The sequence below is a fragment of the Sinocyclocheilus grahami genome, unplaced genomic scaffold (assembly GCF_001515645.1).
Source record: "Sinocyclocheilus grahami isolate Dianchi unplaced genomic scaffold, SAMN03320097.WGS_v1.1 scaffold434.1, whole genome shotgun sequence".
Lineage (NCBI taxonomy): Eukaryota > Metazoa > Chordata > Actinopteri > Cypriniformes > Cyprinidae > Sinocyclocheilus > Sinocyclocheilus grahami.
The window spans coordinates 737,675-757,081 of record NW_015505613.1 but is presented as its reverse complement, the minus strand read 5'-3'; the positions used below and the strand labels follow the sequence as shown (position 1 = coordinate 757,081).

The 19,407-nt window shown below is 36.9% G+C and overlaps 2 protein-coding genes across 7 annotated transcripts in view; one reads left to right on the top strand and one right to left on the bottom strand.

Annotated features, from left to right (window-relative positions):
• The window catches only part of suds3 (SDS3 homolog, SIN3A corepressor complex component), a 19,448-nt gene extending 14,490 nt beyond the window's left edge, over window positions 1-4,958 (bottom strand). For both annotated transcript variants that reach the window (XM_016233551.1, XM_016233552.1), the window contains exons 1-4: window positions 4,712-4,958; window positions 1,534-1,603; window positions 1,150-1,205; window positions 491-562 (exon numbers count right to left, since the gene is read on the bottom strand). In XM_016233551.1, coding sequence (XP_016089037.1) covers window positions 491-562; window positions 1,150-1,205; window positions 1,534-1,603; window positions 4,712-4,817 — 304 coding nt within the window. In that variant the 5' untranslated portion in view covers window positions 4,818-4,958. The remainder of the gene's footprint in view (window positions 1-490; window positions 563-1,149; window positions 1,206-1,533; window positions 1,604-4,711) is intronic.
• A 529-nt stretch (window positions 4,959-5,487) lies between these two features.
• Window positions 5,488-19,407, top strand: part of taok3a (TAO kinase 3a) — a 106,620-nt gene continuing 92,700 nt past the window's right edge. For 2 of the 5 annotated variants that reach the window (XM_016233574.1, XM_016233572.1), the window contains exon 1: window positions 8,250-8,351. The gene's annotated coding sequence lies outside the window, so the exon portion shown is untranslated. Of the gene's footprint in view, window positions 5,516-6,442; window positions 6,835-8,249; window positions 8,352-8,731; window positions 8,966-19,407 lie in introns of those variants that run through there. The other 3 variants (XM_016233571.1, XM_016233569.1, XM_016233573.1) reach the window with 3 other exon arrangements.

The following is a 19,407-nucleotide window of genomic DNA, read 5'->3' as shown; positions in this document are numbered from 1 at the left end:
CACGGTGAAAGCTGATCCGGCGATCCACAGCGCGAAGTTGATGTATTTCCTCAGCGACCACCACGGATCAGCTCTAGGCATGACGAAGCGGATATCGTCCTCTTTTGGAATACCAAACTAAGTAGTTTTGTTTTTACAACGAAACACAGCGTCTCCATGACATGGCGGCAGCAACAATACTACAGCGAGAATAAAAGTTACACCTTCTTTCTTTGAGTGAACATTTGGGCGGCGTTTTGCAAATCTTCCCACATCGTGACGTAGACATGTGTGGTTGACTCTTAACTTTTATAAAGAATATCTCTTTGGATTTGAGACTTTAGTCTTTGCAACTTTACAGATCTTCTTTATGCACCAAGAGCTTGTAACACTCCAAAGAGAAAGGAAAAATTGAAATCGCATCATATGACCCCTTTAATAATGTAATGTTGGCTCTTGAAATATTAACACTTACATTGAGATGAAAAGCTTTACTATAAATCATCCTTACCAGCATTACGAAGTCTCTCTTTATACTGCTGATCAAGCTTCTTCATTCTCTTCTGGTACTCCTGCAGCGTGCCTGTAGAAATGCATAGGTGATCTAATTTACTCATTTTTAGCTGACATTTTTTATCCACAGAGATGTATTGTACACTTATTACAGGGACAATAATGGAGTAACCAAGTCTTGATCAAGAGCACAATGGTGGTAGATTACATTATTTGAACAACCTTTTGTTTACCAGCCTAGTTCATCAACTATCAGGCTACATCATCTTTTTAGATCACTATCCATCAAGCCAGGACATTTTTCTCAAAAAAATAAAAATAAAAACCCCAACAACAACAAAAACATCAAAATATATCATATTTTTAAGGTATCAGTGTCCCTGTGCTAGCAGAGACAATTTTCTCCGTAATATATTGTGTTGTTAACAGGCTGCCTTCTACCACTTGTTTTACTGAATAACAACATGTGAACAAACAATAATGCCTTTATATAGAGTTTATATATGTTCAGTACCCTAATAGTTATACTAGTAAAGGTAAAAGTAATAGTAGTATATATCTTTTTCCCAAAGAAAAGCATAAGTTTGTTGATGTACAGTAACAGTATTTCTAAAAATATATATAACTTCAATAGTGAATTTATGTTCTTCTAGTCACCTTCTTGCAGTTGTTGTAGCTGTCTTTTCAGGGATGCCAGTTTGTCCTGATACATCCTGAAATCAAGACAAAAACAAAATATTTTAAAGAAAGTTTTATTTCATAGCATGCAAATAATAGCAGAAATGTGTCATATACATGATTTTCACAGGAAAGAAAGAAAAAGTATAGATTAAAAACGTAATATTAAATAGATATGTGCATTATCAAAAACAATAATAGTAATAAAATAAAAGTTTTGAAAAAATGGCAGTGAGTAATATATACAGTACTTGTATGACATACACAGACAGTACTGTAATGCAGAGTTCATTTCATTTTAATAAATAATACTCAATTTGTGTATCTCTTGGCATGAATGAATGCTAGTCAATTGGTACTTACTGTTCTTTGATTTCAACATAATCGTTCTCATCATGTTTGGCCAGATCTGTTTCACTGGCATCTTCCGTGTCTATAATAATAACAAAAAATATAGCAATACATTAATTATACACTATAGGATATGACAGTTATGGAAGAACTTGACTATCTTGCACAAAGCACAGATTTGACCCCACCAAACTACTTTGGGATGCCAAACGTTTGGACAGTTTATTGAAGTGATAACTGCACATATACAGCACCATCTAGCGGACAGACATGGTATCTCAATGTCATTTTCTATGGTAATTAAACCAGATATTACATGTTGTATAATATATTATATTATATGATCTGCTATCTGGGAACTGTCACAAGTTGGTTCTAAGACTAAATCTGAAGTACCAATAATAAACAAAGACCTAAGATAATTAAAATGACATAAATAAACAAAGCACACATTTCAGCCCTAATGCAAAGACAACTAGCCACACTAAAAGACAAATACTATATGTAGCTGCTTTTATCCAGGTGAGATTTTTTTTTTAATTAACGTAACTTCAATTCAGCAATGATGCATAATTGATCAGAACTGACAAGATTTTTTACTTCTAGTAAACACTGTACTTGTGAGCTGTTCATCAAAGAATCCCGAAAAAGGTGCATCACAGTTTTACAAAATTATTAACAAGCACAACATTGATCATAATAAGAAATGTTTCTTGTACATCAAATCAGCATATTAGAGTGACTTCTGAAGGATCATGTGGCACTGAAGACTGGAGTTATATATATATATATATATATATATATATATATAAAAGTTAAGAGTCAGCCACACCTACCTAAAATGGCTCGTTCTAACACGCCCCCACGTCTACGTCACGATGTGGGAAGATTTGCATAACGCCGCCCAAATGTTCACGCAAAGAAAGAAGGCGTAACTTTTATTCTTGCTGTAGTACTGTTTTTGCCGCCGCCGCCATGCCGTGAAGACACTGTGTGTTTCGTTGTAAAAGCAAAACTACTCTGTTTGGCCTTCCAAAAGAGGACGATATCTGCTTCGTCATGCCTGGAGCTGATCCGTGCTGGTCACTGAGGAAATACACCAACTTTGCGCTGTGGATCGCCGGCGGCTTTCACCGTGGACGAAGCGGAGTCCAGCCCGGGGTCGTCACATGTGGTTGCCGCAAGCCCTCCGGCTGCTCCTTTGTCGAATCCGCCGGTAGCGCCGTTCTCAAGCCCGCCTCCGCTCACTCTAGCCCGCCGTGTGTTTCGTTGTAAAAGCGAAACTACTTTGTTGGCCTTCCAAAAGAGGACACGACTAGAAATCAGTGGTTAAGTTGTATTTACAACACTGTTCCAGAACAGTAGGGCTGCACGATTAATCGAATGTGATTGTCAAGCCCATTTTGTTAGTAAAGCCGGTTCTGTAATCAGCAGTAAATCATCATCACGTGCTTTCAGATGGAGCAGAATTCACTACACAGAGCCGTAGTTCACTGACAAGTTACACAAAAAAAATCGTAATCTTAGAAACATTGCCAAGTTACAAAACATGTTACCTGTTTCTGATGCAGAGAGATGATGCCAACCCTGAAACAACATACAGAACTACCACATTTTGCTATAAGTTTGATTGCATCATATAATAATTGCTGTTAATAGTGTTCATCGTCTGTTTTATTACATCTTAAATAGATTTTTCCGTACATTTCTGCCATATGTACATTAACTGTCAGTCACCACTGATAAGCTACCACTAAATATTGTAGAAACTTCATTTGCTGTAAAGTTGCTTTGCAATGATTTGTATCGTGAAAAGCGCTGTACAAATAAACTCGACTTGACATTCTCAACAGAGCGACGAATCGACAAGTCACTATGGAAACGGATGCTAAGAAAAAGCTCGCCATGCTGTTTCTTTCTTCTTCTTTTGTTCAATGGTCGTTTACATGCTTAGTGCATATCGCCACCTAACTGATGGTTGTGCAATCATTTTTATTTTTTTCCGTTTAATCTTTAATCCTTGAGAATATGAATTATATTGTTTGTTTGATGATATTTATATTATAAGTCATATCAGTTATGTATTTTTTATTATAGAAATACATGATAGAAAATGCCGATCCATGTGTGAGATGATAATATAAAATGTAATAAATATATATGAAGAGTTAATTTGCAAAAACAGATAACTCCGTTTTTAACAATTCTCAGAAATCATGTTTTTTTTCCATTGTGCATTCCAGTTCATCTCAATCAAACTGCAGTTGGGTTATTTTGACTAGGTTAAAAAATAAAAACCCGCTAACATAATAAAAAGTTTTTGCAAATAAACTCTTCATATAATATAATAAATTAAACATTAATTTGTCATAATAGTGTTTTATAATTTATACAAATAACTGTTATATATGGCAATAAAATAAATATAATAACCATATTAGAATAATATTACCTTATTTATTGCTTATATAAGCGCTTTATAATTAACATATCATACAACTAATATACAGTATATATAGTAGGCTATATTACATAACTATATTGTAATATTATATAATGTTGTGCGCTATCTGTCACGCCCACTGAAGGCCCGTCAGTAGGTCACGTGTGCGCTGATGGCTCTGAAGTCAACAAGCCCTGGAAGCAGGTTATCTTCAGAGAGCAAGTTGCTATGGTTACTTACATACCCTGAAAGTAACCTCCGATTTTGGAACCGAAAGCTGGGGTTAACCGCTCTCTTATCCTCAAACATACCCGGGTATGTCACATAACCTGCTTTCTGAAATACACCCCTGACTTCGAGGCTGTATGCATGAAAACAACAACAACATCCTACATATTGTAATTGCTTCCTGACGCGTGCTAACGGCTAACTGATTATCAACAGGCTGGATAGCACATAAAACACACAACTATGAGAAAACGCATAACCATTACACGGTTAAATGCTTACACAGCCATCATTTAATAACTCAGACGAGGTTGCAAAAAGCCAGCGAGCTCTACAATAAACAAAACAACTCGACACATGTACACACTTTCCTGCATGTGTACTCTTCACAGAGCCAGTATTTCATTAGCAATCTACAGCCAGTTCCCTCATTAACAAATGAAACATGTCTTTCAATCCATAAATCATACGTGAAGGGGATTAAAAGGTAAATAAACTTAAACTATTGTGCGTAATCACCTTCTTCCGAGTCTCTGCCTCTGAAACTGCGATCTTCATCCACACTGTCTAGCTCCTCCTCGTCGTTATAATAATCCACCATGGGTGACAGTAAAGTCGAGGCCATTTATTATATTCAAAAACGGATAATATTGCAGGAAATGCCTATGTGTAAACAATCACACTGCACCGACAACGTTTTCAGTCTCGATTCGAGCCTCTTTTTTCAATGGAGGGTAGGCCGAGGAATCTGATTGGTGGAGATGTTCGAGCAATGCATGCTGGGAAATGTAGTTTGAACAGCTTGTGCGCAAAGTATGACATAAGGGAAAGAAGAAAATGGTAAGAGAGAGTGCGTGTGTGTGTGTGTGTGTGTGTGAGAGAGAGAGAGAGAGAGAGAGAGAGAGAGAGAGAGAGAGAGTATAGTCTCTCTATTGCAGGAAATGCCTATGTGTAAACAATCACACTGCACCGACAACGTTTTCAGTCTCGATTCGAGCCTCTTTTTTCAATGGAGGGTAGGCCGAGGAATCTGATTGGTGGAGATGTTCGAGCAATGCATGCTGGGAAATGTAGTTTGAACAGCTTGTGCGCAAAGAAGGGAAAAAGGGAAAGAAGAAAATGGTAAGAGAGAGTGCGTGTGTGTGTGTGTGTGTGTGTGTGAGAGAGAGAGAGAGAGAGAGAGAGAGAGAGAGAGCGAGTGAGAGTATAGTCTCTCCGCGTTTCAAATGTATTGTTGCTATTATCATTCAAGGAACATGAAGATTTTCTGAAGTTGTCTGTACGCTAAACACTTCTGCCCTTCAGTCATGCACTATTATCTCGGTAAGCGTATTAATGTTATTATGAAAAGACATACAAGAAAATACATGCTCATCTATGATTTAGTGCCATTATTTGTCTGTAATAGGAATTGTTTTGCATGCACACTGAGTTTCATTTCCATGTTTCATTATGTTTCATGCATTGTGCAAAGTTCATTCGTCACGTATTCACAAACAATGTAGCCTATGTTTTTGTAATTGCTTATCATCATTATTGCCAATTTAGTTTTCCTCATGAACAAGCGTGTAATAAGTGAAATAAGTGATACTGACTAATTCATAAAATCTATAAAATGTGTATTAGAAATATATTAAAATTATTTTTCGAACAGCATCTCTCGATTGTGTTGCATAAAACAGGCATACTACGCTGCTGCTGCTGGAAATAATAATAATAATAATAAAGACATTAGAGAGCAAATAATTGTAAAAAACTATATTAGAAACTTAATACAAATTACAATAAGAAACAAACTATATAGCATAACATGGGTAGAACAACAATAACAAAACAACATAAAAATTATAGCTAATCATAATAGCTAATTGTAATAATAATAATTATAACATCATCATAAAATAGATTTGTTAGGTGATCAGTTAGCTATTAGATTCACAGATTGGAATAACAGGTGTTTAACATAAGATTCAGCCTAAATTGATCCAACTCATGCTTGATCAGACACATGCATGTACATACATATTGTAATATATTATATAAACTGGCCATGCGAGGTAATCTACGTTAAATCCTCGATCTAATTATCATTACACTAGTTTATAATCCTATCATACCCTTTTTCAGGAATCTGCCACTGTGTCATCTCTATTGTGTCTTTATGGCTTGTTCCTCGCTCAACCGGCAGGTGGCGGCGTTGAGTTTAAAAGCTGTTTGACTCGTGAGCTCGTTTGTCAGCGCTGTTACCTTGTAGCAGGTACGATGGGGTTTTAAAAGCGAGAGACGCTTGTCGGGTCTTTGTCAGTGGCGCGGGGTTTAGTACAGTCTTTATGCTGGATATCATAACACGAACTGACTATATGGACGTTTTATCATCAAACTGACGGGAGAGATAGACATGACGTCTGTTGAAAATAAAACAGGTTGATGTATTTTCAGGTGTAGGAGCACCAAGACGCCAATTGCAATGACTTTGGAAGTTTATCTCCCTCAACATTCCACCTTACAAGGGCTACAGGAGAAATAAGGGGGATTTGTACTGTTCGTCGTTGAGGAGAGCGTTCATTCGCCTGGAGACATTTGCTTTTAACCGGACTTCTATGGAGTTGGACCTGGATTAAAGAAAAAGCTTCGCTGACTTGGTAAGGCCGTTTTTTTTCTTGGCATTCACATTTATTGTGGCTTTGTCAGCTCAGCTGTTTTGTCTTGCAGGGGTATTTTATGTTTGTAATACGCTGCGCCGTCAATTAAAAGCGTCTTTATCGTATCTGGTGTCACTGCTCGCCTCTCCATAGATGACCTCTGCGCTCGATTGATTTTCCCTCGGTGAACCTACTTCATAAAGTAGAACATACTTGACTACAACTGATTGTTTGTTTACACTCATAGACTACATCCAGTATATCCAGAAAATTTGTTTTTGTGACGTATGTTGACATACGTGAATTATTTAATGATTTCATGCATTTTTAATAGTTAAGTTTTCATGTGCTCCAAAGACAGCTAGGCCTATATTTCTTCATTTTGACTAGCTACTTCTAATATCCATACTAGATTGTTATTGTAATATGTGACGCAATGGATTTTTACACTTTATTTTACACTTTAAAGTTGGAAAAGCCTTGGTCTTGCTAACACAACCATTTTAAACCCACACACAGCTATCCTTGTGGGGACTCTCCATAGGCGTAATGGTTTTTCTACTGTACAGACCGTATATTCTATTGCCCTACACCAAACCTACCCCTTACAGGAAACTTTCTGCATTTTTAGATTTTCAAAAAACTGAATTCTTTATGATTTATAAGCTTCTGTACCCGTGGGGACCACAATTTAGGTCCCCACCGTGACACGAGTCCCCATGAGTCTGTGTGTAGTCAGGTTTAAGTCCCCACCAGGATATATAAACCAGTGTACACACACACACACACGTCTGGTCAGCTATCCTTGTGGGGACTCTCCATAGGCGTAATGGTTTTTCTACTGTACAGACCGTATATTCTATTGCCCTACACCAACCCTACCCCTAAACCTACCCCTCACAGGAAACTTTCTGCATTTTTAGATTTTCAAAAAACTTCATTCTGTATGATTTATAAGTTTCTGTACCCATGGGGACCACAATTTAGGTCCCCACCGTGACACGAGTCCCCATGAGTCTGTGTGTAGTCAGGTTTAAGTCCCCACCAGGATATATAAACCAGTACACACACACACACACACACACACTGTATTATTTCCTGATTTTTAATGGTGAATAGTAAAATTCTGTCAAATGTAACATTTTTACAAATGAGAGAAAATTAAGACAAAAATGAAGAGTGAGGGTAAAAGTGCTTTGCGCATCTTTAACGTTGGTTTGCCAATCTGCCAAAAAACTCGAGAGAAGAAGAAAAGTGCTTTGCATAGACTCCTGGGTCGAGATGTCATGCACTTATTTCCGTGAGCGAATGTATGCGTGTTAGTGAACTTCACTAACTTATATGCGCACGCGGCTATTCATCCAGGAAGTCTGATAGACAGACAGACAGACAGACAGACAGACAGACAGGCGACCATGGGTCATCATAACGTTTAAAATAATCAATTTCCGGCTGGAATAAATGATTTATGACGGCGAATTTTGCCCTTGAGCTCTCAGTCACCCTACAGAAAAGAGGTCAGTATCATTTACTGCATTTCTATGAGTTTCGTGGATAAAACTGTCAAAGGTTCTGCGTGACACACATCCGTGCACATTCATTTCAAAGTCATGCAAAAAGAATAAAATACAACGCAGAGATCCGGATGTCAGGAAGGAGTTGATATATTTGAACGTAACACCTGCTGGCTCTTTGCAAAGCTGGTCAGTTTGCTAATCTAACTGTTCTCAGCCCTATACCACCCAAACTTTCACTTCCTCTGCAGTGCAAATCCTCAATGCGTTCCTATTCGTATAACTTCGATGCATACTGACTCGTTTAAAAAAGGAGCGCGTGAGAAGCACTATTCGTTTCTAATGCAAGTCGCTGTGTAAAGACGCGCTCCAGTCGTTAAAATGAAAGTGCGTACAGTTTGACATATTCAGAGATGTGAGGGCTGATGTCATGTTGGGCTGTTTTATGGGTGTCCTTGGCTCTTTTCCCCCCTCGTCTTCAGCCCCCGCTCCTTGTGTAGCTATTTTAAGCAGCGCGTCTCTTTCACACGCATGCAGCGTTCTGTCGGATGGAGATCATCATGAAGTTTATATGCACGAGGAGCGCAGGATAGAAACATCTCATCATGAGGATGAAGGTACATTTTTCTACCGTTATTTGGCGTTGTGCGTGAACTAGTATAGTCGTTTTTGGCTTCATTTGTAGTTGTAAAGAAATAAGTGATGATAGATGGCAGCTGGTGCGATTCGTATTGGTGAATTATAAAATCTTAGATGTGAATCTAGTACGTCTTTTCATATAAGCTAAGTTACAGGCTAATTATTGACGATTTCTATGCATTTTCTTTATGATTTGTCTTGTGGTCATGATGAATTGTCAATGTTTGATTCGTAGCATTTTCCGAATGAATCATTCATGTGAGTCGAATCAGTTCTACAGAGCTATTCGTTGACGAATCTGACTGAATCGTTCCGAGCGGTTCTTGAGTCAACGACTCAGTGAGTGAACTCATTGAACCGAGAACCGTCTTTGTCCAACAAGTTCGGTTTCTAATGATCTGATATGTTTGTTTCAGTGATGACAATTGCCCAAAAAAATACTGCTTGAATAAATATTCATTTTAATCATACATTTGTTATATTTAGATCAACACTCCGATAAACTTCATTCATTGTGGGTTGCGAATATATTTATCATTTTAGATTAGCAGCCTCAATTTTCAAGTAAATATGAATTTGTTCACTAGCATAGTAGAAAAGGCTAGTGCCTAAAGATCTATGCTGGTTATACTAAAGAACTGAGCCCTGCAAGTGGTGATCCTTGAACTATCAGCATTTGCATTTCTTTGATCAAAGCACTAAATCCAGGGTTCCTCAAGAAGGTATTTACCTACTTACGATAAAGCTCTTCAGTACTGATGTGTGGACATTGTGAGACCATTGTACTGTTGGTTTCATGTACACTTTTTTTAGTTTAGTTAGTTTATTATAAATAAATGACTGATTAAGGTGAACTCAGGGACAGTTGTGTGTCTGTGTGTTACTCAAGGTTTAATGGTTTATTGCTCTCACACACATCCTTTATAGATGCTCTTATCTGATTGCTGCATGTTTGGTAACTGGGACATTCCTAAATTAATTGCATCGAGGACCATGTTTTCATTCCAGGAAATCCACTTATATGCCAGCGTTATCGGTTTCAACATGAACCTGTTTTAATGTTGCTGTCGCAGCATTTGCCTCTTTTTTTTGTTTTGTTTTTTTCTTTCTTTTTTTTATATTCTTTTTTTTCTGTTCATTTTTATGTCCTGGTTTGAGGTTAAATTATATTTTTGCTCGATCTACAAAAATACAATGTTTCTAAATATGGGTTGAGGTTTAATGGCCTTTTAATAATTATTTAATGTAATGATTATTTAATTTAATAGAGCATAACTTAATATAATTTAATACATTTTAGAAGGATTTTTTTTTTTGGAAATATCATTCCACAGTATCATAAGTTCAGGAATTGTTTCAAGCCCAGAATTTCTAAGTTTGCAGCATGTTAATTAAAAAATCCTGACAGAAAATTATGGATTTAATATGATTGATATCATATAGTGATGCACCAAAATTTCGGCAACTGAAAATATTCAGCTGAAATAGGGGAAAAAACAATTTAATAATGAAATGAAATAATTAGTTAATTAATTTTCAGTTTCGGCCGAAATAGTTTTGGAAAGTGACGGTTTCATTTAATTACTGCTTTTTCGATGATGTGTTTCAACTCTGTCAGTGTCATTTTTGTACAAATAATGTGAATAAGCAACAACTGATAAATATGTCAGCTGTGTGGATGCTCTTCACTGTAACCAAAAATGATGCTAGTATGTAAAATGTGTTGGCTGAAATATCGAGAGGCAGCTCGTTGCTGAAGAATTTACTGATTCATTTATCACCTGAAAACACAACACCTTGAACAGCCTAAAGAGTTCTATTATTCAAACTTTAATTTGGGTATTAAAAAAAAAATAATATATCATTGAATCACTAGTATCATGATAATTGTAATTGTGTGACTGTTAATTTTACAATCTAGATTTGTTTACTTTGTGTTCTAAATTATATTTATCTCGATTTATAATAAATAGAAAATCAGATTCATTTTTTTTCCATTTTTGAGGTTTCAGGCTTGCATGCCAAAATGCTGCTTTTCATTTTATTGTAATAGTGTAACATTTTTGTTGGTGCTAGAGATAGAAACACATCAGTTTATTCAGCCTGGTCTCATGTTTATACGTAGGTATTAATACGTAACATTTACAAGCACAAAATGTATATTTTTGTACGTTTTTATTAATGCTAAAACTTACAATTTAGACGTATTTCAACGTTTAAAACGTACAAATCGCTATGTATTTTTAGCAAAAAAACGTACAAATATTTACGTATCTTTTATATCATTAAGATATTCGTATCAATGCATTTTATCAATAAGCGATTTCGATTTTTAGACCCCTTAACCTACCTCTAAACCTAAACCTGCTTATTTTACAGCGAATATGCATTTTTATAATTTTATTAATACGCAATTTAGATTTTTAGACCCCTTAACCTACCCCCAAACCTTAACCTACCCATTTTATAGCGAATATAAAAGGATATAAAACGCAAATGACCGAAATATGCAGGAAAATAACCATTTTAGTAACAATATAGCATTAAAATATTTTTATAGTCTCTAATCCCACTCCTATAAACCTAAACATTTCTGTACAGTATAAAAAACATGACAGACAGATAAATGCAATTACAATCATTTATTTATTGCAAAAATGTCAAAAGCAGCACCAAATGTAATCCAAATGATGCGTTGCAGTAGGTTTGTGTGATACAGAGCAGAATTTATGTTGTTAATCGCTGAAAATATTATCCAGATAATTTTCGCGATCCACTCCGTGAACTCGTGAAGGCGCGCGCGCGCTTCATTCAAACACACCTCACCAGAAACACGGCATGTCGCAATCTGTGACGAATACAGGCGAGAGCCAATGAGCGTTCGATAATCCTGCCGTAAAACTTGTCGTTTGAAGCGGCAACATTTGAATTTGTAAAGAGCGCGTCAGTCAGCACGGGCTTTGCTGCTCACGTACGGTCACTAGACTCGCTGCTCGGGATGGAGAAGAAGATCGCCGAATAAAGACTTGGATTTGGGTCTGTTCCTCGCAGTCGTATGGATTTAGAAGATTTGGATTACAGCGCACAAATAAAATTGTTTCATTTCGTAATTATGTTGCGTTTTTGGTGTATTTTATAGTTCTATTGTTAGTCACAGCATGTTGGGAAAAAATGCCTTTTGTGGCCTATGGCAATCAAAGTAAACATTTATATGATAAGTAAAGGTTAAACGATTGCAGAAATGTTATTTATTTTAAGGTTTAAAGTGAAGTCGTGTTTAACATTATGCAGGCATATTCTTGAAAACGAGCTGGCAGCAGAAATCACACAACAAAACGAAATGTTACCATTTCATAAGTAAACAATTTAATAATGCAATTGAAAACAAGCTAATTCATATGAGAACTAAAAACTAATAAAATTAATGCTGCGATTTCAATATAAGGATTCCTTTTTAGGTGTCATCAATACGTCAGTTTTGTACGTTTAAATGCTGAAAATATGCAAGTATTTGTACGTTTAGATGCTGAAAATACGTCAGTATTGTACGTTTTAGTGTCTGTAAAAAACGTAGGTAAATGTACGTTTTCTAGAACCACGTTACGTAAAATACATACGAATTATCATGAGATCACGTTGGTTTATTACGACCAGAATCACATTATAAGTAAGATTTCCAAATGTATACATGGGAGAACATGTATACATTTCTCCCATGTTTCAGTGACCAAACCTCTGTATAGATTCCAGCCTGTCCAAATCACCATCTCGACTAATCTTAGTTCCTCTAAAATATGAGTTATTGATGTAGTAGCTTCAAATTAGTTGGCCATAGTCCATGCGTGCTGTTTTTGAACTGACTTGCCCTCCATCGCTCCTTTGATGGCAGCACAGGGAATCTGAGTATGGCCTGAAAACACCCAGCTCGTTATAATTAGCACTAGTGATTAAGCCTCACGGACCGCTCTGCCTGTGTTCTAATGTGTGCCCAATCAATTCTTTCACTGTGCTTCATTCTGGGCTTTAACGTTGTAAACTTCCTTTTTCGTAACATTCTCGATGAGGTTGTGTTTCTGTTCCCCACACAGAATGATCTTCAACCTCAGTGGACCTTTGACCTTTATTCTTTTACTTCACTCTAGCTAGTTGCTTTCATGGCAGAAACACACAACATATAAGTACACAACATATAGATTTAAATGCTTAACCAATGCATTGCAAGAGCATGGCTCTATTGTTCATATTGAACATGCGTTCTTGCATTTCTGTGGTCAATGCTGCAGTTTAAGGGGTGATGGAGTTAACGTCAAAAATGCCTGTTCAGTTAAAGCACATCTGGTGTTATTCAAATAGCTATTGTAGTTGAAAGTGTTGAAAGTTTAACTAACTTGTTCAGAAAGATTGTCTTCTTGCTGTAGATCCACCTTGACATTAAGAGAACCTTAGCGGCAACACTTGCAGCTTTTGCTTTTGTTATTACAAATTGTGTTTTGGTCAGTACAATAAGCCAATAATTATTTTTATTTTATGGTTGATATCAATTATTATTATACTATTTAGTTTAAATACATTACAATTAAACCACACTTTTTTTTTTTTTTAAATGCTACAAGGGAATTTAAGGCCGGTTCAGACTACTTGATTTTTTTTTTGACGGTTACGACAGTCACTGTGTCAGATTATGCAATTTTGACTCCCAAACAAACATGACTGAAACATGTCAGACTGCACGTTGCTACCTGAACATTCATCGCTTGCCGTCTTTAACGGCGTGCCATGAGTGTAAACAAACAATGGCTAGCAAATAGCGTGTTTTGCGTCTTGTCATCAAAAAGCCCAAAAAAGAAAGAAAACCTGACAGTGGACACAAATCTGAAGTGGTAGTCTGAAAATCGTGTAGTCTGAACGGAGCTTAAGGCATCAAAACAGTTTTTTAGATAAACTTGAAGTGAGTGGTGGCGTTCAAAATTTGGGGTCAGTAAGTTTTTTTTTCTTTATTTCAAATCTTTTTGAAAGAAGTCTGTTCACCCAGGCTTTATTTGATCAGAAATAACGTAAAAAACTGTAACATTGTGGAATATCATACAAGTTAACTGGTACTCATTCTTAGTGTTTTCAAGCCTTGACTAAAGCTTAATGTCTGATCATTTACATGTTAGGGGTTTGTCATGCATTTGTCGTTAATGTTGGTTTGCTCTTGTATAGCATCCAGTCCATTTAGATGGACATGCTCTAATTATCTTCTTACATAAGCGTGAGGTGAGGGATGAATGTTTCGTCACTTCCTGGCTCAAGCAGCCTGTTGCATTGTGAGCCACCCATCTCCCTCGGTTACCCACGAGCCTTGTCTTCTGGGACTCTGAACTTTTTTTTATCTTCTCTCTCAGTCTCTTCCATGTGAACTCAAAATCTCTGTTGAAAAATGCATCAGGATGGGAGTAACCATGCTGGCAGTCAGACGGGACGGCTCGAGAGTGTATGGCCCAGTAGGAAAGCGCATTAAAAATTAAACCTCTACCATCAGTCGTAATGTTCAGCTGTGATCAGCTTCAGCGATTCTCATAGAAGAACACCGCTCAAGATAACGCAAGGAATACTTTAACACTGATTTTACGACACTCACATGTGCAGATGCTAATGACGGTCTCGAAAGCTGTGTGAATTTGTAAAAGACGCTTGCCGCTGATGCTTTAGGTAATTGCATTGCTCCAGTGGATTCAGTTACTGATATTGACCGCAGCCCTTTTGCAGGTTCACAATAGCAGCCCTGTCACAGTAAGGTGGCTCTCTAGGTCATGGTATTGGGGAAGTAAACGCTGTGCTGTCACGCAGAAATGTCAATTAGACAATAAATGTGAGAAATAGACTGCTGTTATTAGGCATTACAATTAAACCACACTTTTTTTTTTTTTTAAATGCTACAAGGGAATTTAAGGCCGGTTCAGACTACTTGATTTTTTTTGACGGTTACGACAGTCACTGTGTCAGATTATGCAATTTTGACTCCCAAACAAACATGACTGAAACATGTCAGACTGCACGTTGCTACCTGAACATTCATCGCTTGCCGTCTTTAACGGCGTGCCATGAGTGTAAACAAACAATGGCTAGCAAATAGCGTGTTTTGCGTCTTGTCATCAAAAAGCCCAAAAAAGAAAGAAAACCTGACAGTGGACACAAATCTGAAGTGGTAGTCTGAAAATCGTGTAGTCTGAACGGAGCTTAAGGCATCAAAACAGTTTTTTAGATAAACTTGAAGTGAGTGGTGGCGTTCAAAATTTGGGGTCAGTAAGATTTTTTTTCTTTATTTCAAATCTTTTTGAAAGAAAAGTCTGTTCACCCAGGCTTTATTTGATCAGAAATAACGTAAAAAACTGTAACATTATGGAATATCATACAAGTTAACTGGTATTCATTCTTAGTGTTTTCAAGCCTTGACTAAAGCTTAATGTCTGATCATTTACATGTTAGGGGTTTGTCATGCATTTGTCGTTAATGTTGGTTTGCTCTTGTATAGCATCCAGTCCATTTAGATGGACATGCTCTAATTATCTTCTTACATAAGCGTGAGGTGAGGGATGAATGTTTCGTCACTTCCTGGCTCAAGCAGCCTGTTGCATTGTGAGCCACCCATCTCCCTCGGTTACCCACGAGCCTTGTCTTCTGGGACTCTGAACTTTTTTTTATCTTCTCTCTCAGTCTCTTCCATGTGAACTCAAAATCTCTGTTGAAAAATGCATCAGGATGGGAGTAACCATGCTGGCAGTCAGACGGGACGGCTCGAGAGTGTATGGCCCAGTAGGAAAGCGCATTAAAAATTAAACCCCCGCCATCAGTCGTAATGTACAGCTGTGATCAGCTTCAGCGAAGCCTCGTAGAAGAATGCAGCTCAAGATAACACAAGGAATACTTTTTTTCCGAGGACCCTCACGTGTTCTGATTTTAATGACTGTATCGAAAGCTGTATGAATTTGTAAAAGACACTTGCTGCCGACGATTTAGGTAATTGCATTGCTCCAGTGGATTCAGTTACTGATATTGACCGCAGCCCTTTTGCAGGTTCACAATAGCAGCCCTGTCACAGTAAGGTGGCTCTCTAGGTCATGGTATTGGGGAAGTAAACGCTGTGCTGTCACGCAGAAATGTCAATTAGACAATAAATGTGAGAAATAGACTGCTGTTATTAGGCCAAACTGCATTCAGTCAATCATCTGCCACCCAGAAAAGAAATGACAGAGTTGATCATATTATAATTAAGCAGGGAATTAATTCAGTCTTCTCAATTTGCTAAAATGGAAGGTGATGTACCTCTTTTCTGTTATGTTGGATGCATGTACAATGAAATATGTGTCATTAGCTTAAACCGAACTATGACTTTAAACAAACCTGGGAAGAATTGAACAGAAAGTTCAAAAGAACGGCATTTATTTGAAGTAGAAATATTTTATAATGTTATAAATGTCTTTACTCTGACTTTTAAACAATTTAATGCGTACTTGATAAATAAAAGTATTCATTTTTTTAAAGGGGGGGGGGGATCTTATTGACGCCAGACTTTGAACAGTACTAGCCTATATGCTTCAAATGTCCTGATCAGGTGAGATGCAGTGAAGCAACTAAAAAAATAACCTCTTCCATGCAAATCTGAATAATAACTTTTTTTGGTTAATTTGGTTTCTATTTTCATGGCGTTGTACTGGGTAGTGAAATCTCAAGAGTCCAAAATCTCCACAAAGCCATTACTATATAATAATAAACATCAAGTCTGTTCATCTGCATGGTTGTGATTGTGTTGCATTTTTGCTTTCTGTGTGGACAGACCAGTCACTTGTTTCTGGGAACTTGTCACGTCGCATCTGATTTTTTTGCATTGTCATCCATGCACTATTACATATTTACCGGTGAGTGAAACAGATTTTTGTTTTAATGTGTAGCTGTTTTTCTCATATGCATGTGTGCTCACACAGTGGAAAAACATTACCCGAAGGCCTCGTTCGGGTCCTTCTCTCCATCTTTCTGTCTGTGTTGCACTCTCTTTGTTCACATGCGTCTGTAGTTCGATCATTATAGTTCATGGATGGCTTTTCTGTTACCGCGTTTACGCCTCAAAAGACCGTCCATCTCTTATCCCTAGCAGACAGTGCTGGTGTAAATGGGGTACAAAATGTTTGGCGATCCAATCAATGGAACCACATTCAGAGGTAGACAAAACACATTTAGACTAGAAGCTTCCTCTGTTGACATGTACAATCTAAAAATAAATATGTAAATATTTTGTGTGCATGTACACGAGCATGATTTGGAACAGGCCCCCTGTTTCTCTCTGTTTGACGGACAGCTCTGTCGATGTGAAGAGAGCGTGAGGTAATGAGTAGTGTTCTATAAATAGTCACCACACCCCCATCCTAAAGCCCTCTGTTTCACCCATGTGATGTGCCGCCACACAGCAAACGGTGCTAATATGCAGTTTATAGCATCATTGAGGATTTTAGGTGATTGAGATTTTATTTTAATTGAATTTTACCAGTGTTTTATGATCAAGTTTATATATATATATATATATATATTTAATAATAATCCAGATAAACATTAGTGTACCTATAGGCTGTTTACAGTGTCAAGCAACTGCACTAATTCAAGTAATGTCACAGCTGTGCATACTGGATATATTACAATGACTAAATTTGCTCAACTAATAAGATTTTAGAAAGATTAATTGTTCATTTTACAAGATTAAATAATAATTTTTATTTGTAATATACAATGATCGTAAACGACAATTGTGTGGCTGTCTATGAATTTGGAATTTTTTTTTATCTCGCCATATTGCTATGGTATTAAAATCAATAATAATAATAATTTTATTATAAAATTATTTTATATATAAATGTTTTTATTTATTATTTTTATATAATTTATATTCGACATAAATATTTGACAAATTCTGAAAAATAGAAGTTATGTATGTGATTTTTATATATTTATATATGTATAAGGGATGGAACGGTTCTCTGTAAAAAAAATCGAACCGTACGGTTCTCCACACACAGTTCGGCACTCACTAGGACCACAGTTCAACTGAAATCTGACAACGCATCTGTAATATGGTTTGTTAATAAATAAAAACACGTAAAACAAACCGGGTTCGGCTAGGCATGGGCCGGTATGAGATTTTGACGGTATGATAACTTTAAGCAAAAATATCACGGTTTCATGGTATCACGATATTGTCAATACAGCTCTAAAATGTGTTATTTTTAAATGACTGGGTAAAAAAAAAAATAATAATTTTTTCCCGCTGAAAAAATATATTTTGTTTTTGAGCAACATACAGAATATTAGGAACAGTAGAATTTGTTTATTTTTTTTATTTGATTTGTTTCCTAAAAAGAGGAAAAATAAAGACTGACATCTTTATTTAACCTAAATCTGTAATTACAGTTATTTAATTTTAGTTATATAATTCATATACATATAATTTAGTTATATAATTTCATATACATAATTTGATTTCATAACCCAATTTGAAGCAAAAACAGAATGTTCTGACTAACTTTGTGAAATGATACTACATGCCTGAACGAAGCAAACGGCAGAAGCTCTGAAAGAGACACATATTCACTCTCTGACAGCAGGAGGCGTTTCTCAAACACCAGAATACAGTGATTCCTTGGTTACCGCCATAAACAAAGCAGCACTGTGCTGAAACACTGCTTTAATATGAACTATACAGAGACGAGATTAAAAGAAAATACCACGTAAACTTTTCTGAAGACAGTCAGTTCCCCTCAGAAACACATGCATATAAACCCCCAAATCAATATTGAGGATTTTCTTCCAATAGTTTGTGCATCATGAACAGTGAGTGATCTGTCTGCTACAGTATTTTTCTCTGTGCGTCCGTCTTCAGAGTCTCTGGCCTGTGTTAACGGGCGTTTACAGACTTCATATTTTCACATAAATGACATTTTGGAAAAAGATTGCATTGCAACGCAGTTTGTGCAAGTCCAGAACAGAGACAAGTTGCTTGCAATAAGACAAAAAACGGCCGGTTGCCGATCGCGTAAGCTGCAGGGGAAGCTCCTTAATTTCGGCCATCCTACACAGTACACACGTGACTGACCGCTCGCTCGCACCAACAGGAGGAGGAGGCTCGTGTTACACTCTAAACTACACTCAACCTGAGGGAATCCTACACTTTCAGTCTTTGAGGAGACATGAAAAACGCTGCATACCGCAGGGACGGTATAACCGAAAATATTAGCGGTTTTGAAACTTTCCATTTTCAAATCGCGGTATACCTTGAAACGGTATATTGGGCCATGCCTAGGTTCGGCTAATGTATGCTTCTGTTGATGGATGCGCATTCTGGCTTCCCAGTATATTACAACATTGTGGGGGGGGGGGAAACGGGGACAAA